Here is a 10,863-nt window from a genome sequence, read left to right as displayed (position 1 = left end):
ATACCTCTTAACCTCTGTTGTTTGAACTGTGAAATCTAATTAACTATACAGCCCGATGTGTAACTCACTGATCAGGTATACTAATGTTTGGGCACTTCTAGACGAGCTAGAGACTTGAAATTTTCGGTGTCTAAATACTATACAGGCGCTTGTGAAACTAAGACCACTTCTAGATGAGCTAGAGACTTGAAATTTTCGGTGTTTTGTAGGTCTAGTGCCCAAACCCCCGGGAAAATTCCAAAAAAACACATTTTTAAATTTTAACCCCCCCCCCCCCGTAATCTCGAATTCCCCCCCCATGTTATTCTTATGGGAAATAGCATTGAAAATTGCCGACTTGAATGATTCGACATGTTTATATGTTTAAGAGATCCTAAGATCTTAACAAAGAAAGAAAGAGCCAAATTAATTGAATCAAAAGTGGCCCCTATTCCTCAGAAAAAGGAGGTAAAGTCGAAGAAGAAACTGATTCCTGATTTGGTGCATGACAGAACTGAGAATCTCATTAACGTCTTGTATGAAAAAAGCTAACAAAGCAATAGACAATTCTATTCCAGACATTCCCTCTATTCCTAAAGAAATGGTGATACCTTCCGTTAAAAGTAGGAAAGAAGAGAAAAAACCTCCTTCACATACAAGCCATCAAAACGAAGAATTTGAGCAAGCAAAAAAGGAATTTGATACACCTTTAATCACTCATCTTGAAAGCTTAATGAGATGGTTGGAAGCCGATTCAAAAATTACTGAGTCCCGATTAATGAAAGATGTAAAATCCTCCCCAACAAGGACTTGCAGGGGGAATGAACTTCCACACAATCGCATTGAGGCTGAATGTATTTTGGATTTCAGTCCAGTTCAGAGACTTCAGATCCTTGTTTAAACTAACAAAATTCGTGCCATTATCTGAATGGATAACACTTATCCGGCCTCGTCTAGCTATAAACCGTCGTAAGGCTCTTATGGAGGCTTCTGTGTCGAGGGATTGTATGACTTCGAAGTGGACTGCACGATACACGGCACATGTAAATATTACCACCCAACACTTCTAAAATATCTCTAGTGATCAATGGACGAGCCAAGTCAATCCCACATACTTGTAAACATGAAGAAATCTGAGTGCGGTCTGTGGGTAAGGGAGGTGATGGCATCTCTAAGGTTTTTGCTATGTGTCGCTTGCATCGAACACAGTTGTGAACTACCTTTCCAACAGCCCTTCTGCCTTTCAGGATCCACACTCTGTCCCGAAGGATGACAATCAATGCTTGTACTCCTGCATGTTTATTCTGTAAATGGTTCTGCCTGATAATTTTCTCAACAGCAGGGTGTTTGCTAGGTAGAATGGCAGGGTACTGGTATTCAAAACCTTCCTCCCGATCTGATAATCTGGTTTTCATTCTTATGACGCCATCTTCATCCACGAATTTGTGTACACCACTTAGCTCTTGAGATTTTATACCTTCAGGAAAGCTCTCTTTTTGAATCAATATAAATACAATCTTTTCTGCCTTCAAGAATTCTTCAGAACTGATGTTATTTAACAAGTTCAATTTATTCTTGGGAGACATTCTCAAGATCCACGCTACAGTTCATACTATCTTAGTATGCTTGGAAAATCTATTTCCTAACATTTGAGCGATTGATATTGGCTCAACAGAACTAGCAGTGACGACAGATTTACGAAGTTCTTCCTTAAGCTCTTCTGGATCAGGTGATGGGCGTTCTGATGGCCATTTATCAGGAGAAGCATATAGCCATTGAGGGCCAAGCCACCATTGAGAATTGAGTAATCTTTTAGGAGTGCATCCCCTGGAAAGAATGTCAGCAGGGTTGTCAGGCCCTGAAACATGTCTCCACTGTGAAAGTTGTGTCAATCTGTTAATTTCTTTCATTCGGTTTTCAACAAAAACAGACCACTTCCCTTGCTTTGCAATCCATGCTAGAACTACGGTGGAGTCCAGCCAATAATAAACTGGGACTTTGGGGTTGTTGAGACACTGTAAAGCTAGACATGAGAGTCTCACACCAGTAATTGCACCTATTAACTCAAGACGAGGTAAAGTAATTGGTTTGATTGGTGCAACTCGTGATTTGGCTAGGATCCTTATAAGTCTTTAGCGGAAGCGTAAAAGACAGGCCTGATCCTCGTGGTGCTTCCCTCCTTGACAACAGCCCGGTGTGGTAAATAGTGACTTTTCAATGGCTGTAAAATGTTTTCATCTGTCACTCGCTCAATGATGCCTTTGGTCAACCAATCCTTCAATACTAAATCATAATCAAGATACATATTACTCCGTTTCAACTTACGTGTTGTTGACAAAAGACGTTTTTTGGCTACTTCACGGTTTGTATCCAGAGGGGGGTGGTCTTCAATCCAAGGTAGTTTTACCTCGTCACGTCCATCCACATCTCTGGCGACGGTGTCTTCGAAGAACACTAAAACATCTCTATCTCTCTCCTCTTTCTGTTGCTTGACACTCGGATCCATTATACCCATTGTCTCTAGTTCCCAAAATTGCCTAATATCTTGTGAAGATTGGAAAACCACAAACATGGAGGAGGCAAAAGAAGATTCCTCGTCAGACGTGCCAACAATTGTCCAGCCCAATAGAGTTTTTACAGCTACAAGTTGCTCATTTACCTTATGAAACTCTGGAGTGATGATCTGTGTCCACACGTCAGCTCCTAATAAGACATCAATACCAGTGAAGTCATCGCCATCACAAGAAGAAACATCAGTCAGAAATAAGTTTTCTTTCCCTAAACGAGTGATCAAGCTGTAATCACAAAACTTAGGAACATGATCACATATAACATGTTGTTCTACAACGTTGACACTTGTCCGAAAGTTCTCATTTATTGAGCTCAAATTTAATTCATAGGTGTTATGATATTTAGGACCGGTTTGTTTACCTACAAAGACTTCTTGCTGGATCAGAACTTTACCATTGCTTGAGAGACTTAATTTAGATACACAGAGACTAGAAATGAAGCTTTTCTGTGAACCTGAGTCACATAAGATTCTAACCCTTTTCGGTTCCCCATTTACATTAACAAAGGCATACAAAGTTTGTAAATAGGTAGTTTTACTTTTGTTGTTCAAAGTCGAAAATGAACTAGTACTTTGAACCGGAGTTTGTTTTGACTTGTCCTCACCACTCGGCTTGGATTCATTAGTGGTAGGGATCTTTTGACATAAAATTGCCAGATGTTTACCCATACAGATGTGACATTTTACTTGAATCCTGCACTTACTTGCTAAGTGTCCCTTCTTCAAACATTTAAGACACAATCCCATTATCTTTGACTACCCCAAAACATCCTTCTCTCAACTTAAATCTCTTCTCTGCCTCAACTTCCGTCTTTAGGAACAACAATAGCTCTCGTAAGTAATTACCAGGCTCCATTGTGGTCACATTTTTGCCTACTCGATACCTTTCCCAAACTTTAAAAATATTCTCTGGTATTGAAGTTTCGACAAGAGGGAATAACATAGCGGCATATTTGTCCTTAGTGACGCCCAAAGTTTCAAGAGTCCGCAGCTGCACTTCAAGTCTATCATAGAGGTTAGTGACAGACACCTGGCTACTTTTACTTAACACTAAGGTCAACAGCTCCCTTACATAATACTCGATTAGTAATTCGTCTTTGCCAAAATCCTCCCCACCAAGGACTTGCAGGGGGAATGAACTTCCACACAATCACATTGAGGCTGAATGTATTTTGGATTTCAGTCCAGGTCAGAGACTTCAGATTCTTGTTTAAACTAACAAAATTCGTGCCATTATCTGAATAGATAAAACTTATCCGGCCTCGTCTAGCTATAAACCGTCGTAAGGCTCTTATGAGGGCTTCTGTGTCGATGGAGGAGGTATTGAAGGCAAAAGCCTATGAGAACACTTCCCGCAACGTCGGGATCCCAGTGTCAACACGAGCAGTCGGAGTGTCAACAGTAACAACCTTCAATAAAGTTACTGCTCCAGAGGCCAATGCACAACGGTTACCACCAATGACTATCAATCAACTATATCGTGTGCAACTAGCCCTAGTTGAGAAGAAGGTGTTCGACAACCGAACTCAGGGACGATTAGACGACCGTGAGCTGTGGTATGACCCAGCCCCATTTGGACCTTTTAAGAGTGTAATTACAAGCTTAAATATATGCACTCAACAGGTAGGAGCTCTACTCCGATGCATCACTACCTTCGAATTTGATGACATCTTATTTGTGCCGCTGTTCCCTGCGCAGCACTTAGACAACAAACGGAGGCTCATACCTGTACCGGAAGTTATATACCTAACTAATCTGAGGCAGACTGTCGAGAGTTTGGGTGATCGACGTGTTCCTGTCGACATACGACGGAACTTTACTAACAAAAACCATATACCGGGAGCAACATTCAACAAAAGCTTGTTGACTAACCCCGACGTCATAATCCCAGCTGCTTACGGACCGGATGATCTCAGGAACGATTTGTACGCGGCCAAAAATTGGATCGAGACTGCATGGTTGACGCAGCTTCAGGCTGCGGAACTTGAGCATGGCAACGAAAGCGTACTCGTCTCCTGTAACTCTGAGAATCTCCGGATCACGGTCGACCCTGATGGAAGATCTCACTTGAACGGCGACGTCACCGAATATTGGTTTAGGAGTGGGATGTCAGACCAAATGGTTTTCTACGGCACGTATCATCTCTCAGGAGAATTGACCTCTGCAGCTCGCTATGTATATCCGAACTACTGTACAAGAGCAAAGCCAGCGAACGGAATGGTGACTAAGCGGAGTTTCCGCGACATCCTGTTGGCAGTAGAATCGTAAGCCCAACACCAGAAGGAAAACTGGACCATATACCGGGAGCAACATTCAACAACAGCTTGTTGACTAACCCCGACGTCATAATCCCAGCTGCTTACGGACCGGATGGTCTCAGGAACGATTTGTACGCGGTCTAAAATTGGATCGAGACTGCGACTGATCTTCGAGGCAGTCACGAGAAATGGTTGACGCAGCTTCAGGCTGCGGAACTTGAGCATGGCAACGAAAGCGTACTCGTCTCCTGTAACTCTGAGAATCTCCGGATCACGGTCGACCCTGATGGAAGATCTCACTTGAACGGCGACGTCACCGAATATTGGTTTAGGAGTGGGATGTCAGACCAAATGGTTTTCTACGGCACGTATCATCTCTCAGGAGAATTGACCTCTGCAGCTCGCTATGTATATCCGAACTACTGTACAAGAGCAAAGCCAGCGAACGGAATGGTGACTAAGCGGAGTTTCCGCGACATCCTGTTGGCAGTAGAATCGTAAGCCCAACACCAAAAGGAAAACTGGAATAACCCGTCCGGCTTAAAATAGACGTAAAATTTTCTATTGAGGAGCGAATCATGTTTAGTAGTTATCCTCTCTAGACGGAAATCATTTGAACAGAAATAAGTGGAGAACACACCATTTCTCGCGACTGCCTCGAAGATCAGAGAAATAAGTGGAGAACACACCATTTCTCGCGACTGCCTCGAAGATCAGTCGCAGTTCTTGAAACAAGGCTTGAACAGATAGAGAGTTCAGGTCGATCCAAGGTAGGTAATTGTTAATAAGTGTATTGATTTCTATTAATTATTTAATTGAAGTGTAAATAGTGATCTAGGAATTTCTGATAAATCTTAGGGTGTTTTTTTTGCTATTTTTTTCAGGTTGAACTGTAGATAGAGTATAGTTAATTGTGTGATTTTCGGTATATGTAGTATTTGAGATATTATGATGCTAGTTTAAGGTTAATATAAAGATATTTATGAAATTTCCCTGTGCGTTCCGATCCGTTGGTTAAGTAGATTAGTGCCCGAGTCAAGATGGCTGAAAGGAATCTTATCACCGCTGGGAGAGGCAATCGAGGGGCAATCATCACTACGCTGCTGGAGATACAACGAAACACTGGGCGTACCGGTGGTCGAGGACGAGGGGCTATAAACGGCAATCTGCTGGAGGCTATGCAGGAGCCCCCGGACGGACCTCCCAGGTTGGAAGCCAAGAGTCCCAGACCCAACTTCATCGACTCTTCTTTTAGAAGTCAGGGAGCAGAAGGTAACGGTGCAGGAAGGGCCACCCAGTCAAGGGCCGAGGTGAGGCCGGCTACAGCGGTGGCGGCTACTGTATTGGCGGTAGTAGTTATAATAGTGGCTGCAGCACTAGCCTACCACTGTTGTAGTTAGGAGTTGGAGCTCGAGACAAACTTTAGGTACTTACTTTTTGTGTCCGGGATACACAGAAGGAGCCTCCCCAAAGATTGTGACCATTACACGCTATGAACGACATCACAATCGGGCGCAACACGGACAACGCTGACATGTGAGCGGCAAATCCTTCTACAACCGGACTACTTCGAAAAAAAACTATGGGTGTTAGTAAACTAACTCGTTTATATGTTTGTAGATATATTATGTGCTTCCTGTAACGTTTAATCAAAGTCCGTTAATTGACCTGTTATTAGATTCACAAAGGAGATACAAAGGCTATACACAGCTAAAACGGGTTCGAAACTGCTGGAGAACCAAGGCGAGCTCGGACAGCAATCGAGGTGGGTGGTCGGGAGTTGCGACTCTCGCTGGACACAAGCGACAAAGTTGTAGGAGACACCACTGTAGTGAGTCAAGGACTCTTATGATGAACCTAATCAAATAAGGTTTGTTTGGTGAGTAAAGTGTAAGTATAAATACGAACATGTATTACGAACGTTATTTATTAAGTAAAGGAAATATAATAGATATGTTTATTTTAAGAGTGTTAATTCTGTATGGTGAAATGTGTCGATAATTGTGTAAAAATGTTATGTAAATTGTTTTAATGGGTTTATGTTAATAACTATGATGTGTCTATGGAATAAAGAGGGTACTGATAATTCTTGTATGTAAGACGGGTGGTCCTCGAGGTTTATGTCCAGAGGCCGATGGAGTTTAAGTATAAATACGAACATGTATTACGAACGTTATTTATTAAGTAAAGGAAATATAATAGATATGTTTATTTTAAGAGTGTTAATTCTGTATGGTGAAATGTGTCGATAATTGTGTAAAAATGTTATGTAAATTGTTTTAATGGGTTTATGTTAATAACTATGATGTGTCTATGGAATAAAGAGGGTACTGATAATTCTTGTATGTAAGACGGGTGGTCCTCGAGGTTTATGTCCAGAGGCCGATGGAGTTAGTATTGAGGGACGGCGGGCCGAGCGTCGTAGAAATTACACCACAACGAGGAGCGGCTGAAGAAGGTCGTGTCAACGACCTACGTAATAATCTACGCCCATGTGGATACAATGGTCGCGTTGGAACGGCTCTTCCCGCAACAGATCCACATCCCGGGGGTGACGCTGGTGGGATTCGAAAACAGAAAACCACCGCAGAAGCAATTGGACGATTTTTGGAATCAAATGAAGGACAGGGAAACTGCAACGGTTGTTAATCGTTTTTACAAAAAAAAGTACTCCAAAACGACAACGAGGAAGACGAAGTTCTTGCCATTAACACACCACCCAATAGGGCGTAAATGTAATGTCTCATTTAGCTTTGAAACTCCCTCCCCCAAAACACAAATTATAAGATTGAATGTTTCTTGATAATACAACAATAAACTTTGTGTGACAGGGGTAGCAGTATGTTTTGTTAATAGATGTTAATGTATTTTCCAGTGTGTTAAAGAATTTGTAAGAGGTATGGATAAACTTAGTATGGCATTAAATATTGTACCTAATCAAAATATAAAAAAATAAAGAATTGTATTCTTAAGTTGGGGGTTTATTTGCGATGGTTGCCATGGAGCGTCTCTTCCCCTTCAACATCCATTTCAACCTGGGGATGACACTAATGGGGTTCCGAAACAACTGGCCACCGATGGAGCAGCTGGACGATTTTTACAAGTGTGTGGCAAGAGTGTGTCGCCCATGGTTCATCACATGTGTTGTGTATTCTCATGGGTTAATTTATTAGTTTACAGTTTGATTCCGTTTATATCTGGAGCAGGGAGCTCAGCCAAAAAGTTAATAGTTTTCAATTTTGAGATCTTGTAACATTATATTCAGTACCAAATATGGCTCGAGATAATTCTGGAAACCAGCATTTGCGTCATAAGCCTCCACCACTCTTAAGGTTAGATATGGTAGGTCCTTGTGAACCACCAACTTACACTCAGAGTCAATCTTCTACTCGACCAGATCACAACTAGCTGGTCATGATTCTCCCGCTGATCTTAGCAGGTATGTGGTGATAGGCTATTAGGAGATTTACATTGCCCGACCCTTGGTTCAGTAGTAGGTAGCCCTCTAAATTCTACCCTTTAGTAATGGGGAATTTCTCTGCGATATTAGCATAATCGTGTACTAGTAAGATATTATAATGTATTGATGCATTAGATCGTTTGGTCATCAAGGATAATTTGTTATAGGTATTGTAAGCTAGGACACCTGCATTACAGGAAATGATTTTTTTAATCAGTTAAATGCGGTAAATTGTAATGAAACTAATGTCTTACTGTTTTTTCAGCTACATCTCGGTATTCTCTGTTTCTACATTATTTGCCTGAACCCATTTGCATCTTGACTTGTTCACTGGTTGACTTGTTCGCTGCCACATCAATTTCGTTGAGTAAGTATTATGTTTAAAAAATATAATCGTTACTTTTAAACTTAAATATTACAAGTTTTATTTGTGCTAAAAATTTACGATTTAACATTAATCCATTAAAGAAATGCAATTTTAAAGTAAAATATAACTTGAAAGTTGAAGTTGCTGACCACACTGTGTTAACTATAAGGTGTTGTGATAAATTGAAAATGTCGTGTTGCCTACAAATAACGAAACTGGTTTATTACCATTTACTTATAATTTTGTATTCCTTACAGAGATGGAGGAAACTCAAGTCATCAATCTGAGCGTCGACAGGGAAGAGGAGATCGAGTCACATCCATCAACCTTGAGGTCATGTGGAGCAGCCGGTAGTTTGATATTATTTACAATATTAGATATTCTAGAAAATTTACATATTTTAGGCATGTCAAGTTTCTCCAAGTGGGAACTGGTCATGACTCAACTAAAAACAGACAAGAAATCATTACCGATCCAATAATGACTCAGATTTTTGCAACCTTAAAACCGTTTCACAAACTATTCTATACACATATGAGTTCGAACCAAGTTACTTCCAAAACTTTTTTTAAAATATCTCTTTACTTGATATTGAGTTTTAAGAGCTTCTTTTGATTTGGCAACCAGAAGCGGAAAAGAAGTATTATACCTCTAAACATCCAAAAATTTGGAGATGTGGTCAGAAAGATATTATCACTCGATGCATGTCCGATGATGAACAGTTTAATATGTTTCAAAAACGTAAATAATTCAGACCAAAATCAGATGTGTTCATCGGCTTCAGGCAGTGAGTCAGAAGCTGGTAATAGTTTTGCAAAGTTATTCAGTAAAAAGTCCAAAAATTCAATTACAATAAGTCAATTACTTCAATACAATGCTGGTTCACTTCGGAGAAAGATAACAACCCCTGGGGAAAAGGGATCCCATCTCATCAAAATTGAAATAACTGACACTAGGAATCTTAAAACTTGTAAAAGTGAAAAAATTTACTGGCAGAAAGTTGATAAGAAAGGCTACTTTTTATTAAATAAAATAGAAAGTGAGGATCAACAAATATCATCATCATTGGTTGATATTTTGGCTAGGGTAGGCACTAGGGTGTCAAAAATAAAAAACGCTAAATTTGTCTTGAAATTTTTCTTTTCTTTTCAGGATCTAAGCTAGGATTTCTTAAATTAAGTGAATATGCACATCCACCTCATCGTATGCAGCAGGTTATGATTTAAAGAGCGCATATGAATATGTAGTATTAAAACATGATTACAGTTGGAGCTGGCGTGATGGACAGAGGAAATGTGCTGGACGATTTTTACAAGTGTGTGGCAAGAGTGCGTCGCCCATGGTTCATCACATGTGTTGTGTATTCACATGTGTTGTGTATTCACATGGGTTAATTTATTAGTTTACAGTTTGATTCCGTTTATATCTAGAGCTGGGAGCTCAGCCAAAAAGTTAATAGTTTTCAATTTTGAGATTTTGTAACATTATATTCAGTACCAAATATGGCTCGAGATAATTCTGGAAACCAGCATTTGCGTCATAAGCCTCCACCACTCTTGAGGTTAGATATGGTAGGTCCTTGCGAACCACCAACTTACACTCAGAGACAATCTTCTACTCGACCAGATCACAACTAGCTGGTCATGATTCTCCCGCTGATCTTAGCAGGTATGTGGTGATAGGCTATTAGGAGATTTACATTGCCCGACCCTTGGTTCAGTAGAAGTAGCCCTCTAAATTCTACCCTTTAGTAATGGGGAATTTCTCTGCGATATTAGCATAATCGTGTACTAGTAAGATATTATAATGTATTGATGCATTGCTTATCCGCTCAATAAATGAACCCAATTAAGTTCACGCCCGAGTATTTATTCTGGACACCCCACCCAGGGGTCTTTGTCTTGGTTGGTGCCTGGGTATTTTAATGTGATGAAGTAACAGAGAGCTTCCTTAACAGTAGCCAAAATGCCAGAAGTAACCGCAGGGCAATTTGATCAGGTCATACAAACATGGCGGCATTGGGAGAGAGCTCGTGAGACCGAGGTGTCCCTTACAGAGGGCGTGGCAGAAGCGCGCAGGGCATGCAGCGCTATGTCCAATTCAATAACGAAACCCCTGGGAACAACGAATATAGATCGTTTGGTTATCAAGGATAATTTGTTATAGGTATTGTAAGCTAGGACACCTGCAGAGGGACTGTAGGTTAGTAGTTCAGGATTGGTAGTTAAAC

At 40.7% G+C, this 10,863-nt stretch overlaps 1 protein-coding gene across 1 annotated transcript; it reads right to left on the bottom strand.

Moving 5' to 3' along the window:
* Positions 1-932: 932 nt before the first annotated feature.
* LOC129005807 (uncharacterized) lies at positions 933-1,565 on the bottom strand. Its single transcript, XM_054434815.1, has one exon. It carries the CDS (start codon positions 1,563-1,565, stop codon positions 933-935), a length of 633 nt encoding a protein of 210 aa, XP_054290790.1.
* Positions 1,566-10,863: the final 9,298 nt, after the last annotated feature.

Source organism: Macrosteles quadrilineatus, unplaced genomic scaffold, assembly GCF_028750875.1.
Source record: "Macrosteles quadrilineatus isolate MER2022 unplaced genomic scaffold, UCM_ALF_1.0 Scaffold_35__1_contigs__length_1230758, whole genome shotgun sequence".
In the NCBI taxonomy this organism is placed as follows: domain Eukaryota; kingdom Metazoa; phylum Arthropoda; class Insecta; order Hemiptera; family Cicadellidae; genus Macrosteles; species Macrosteles quadrilineatus.
The sequence above is the reverse complement of the archived record's forward strand: the minus strand, read 5'-3'. Positions and strand labels throughout refer to the sequence as shown.

Excerpts from the sequence above, each read along its gene's own strand:
- LOC129005807 (XM_054434815.1), bottom strand. The coding sequence starts at position 1,565 with ATGTCTCCCAAGAATAAATTGAACTTGTTAAATAACATCAGTTCTGAA.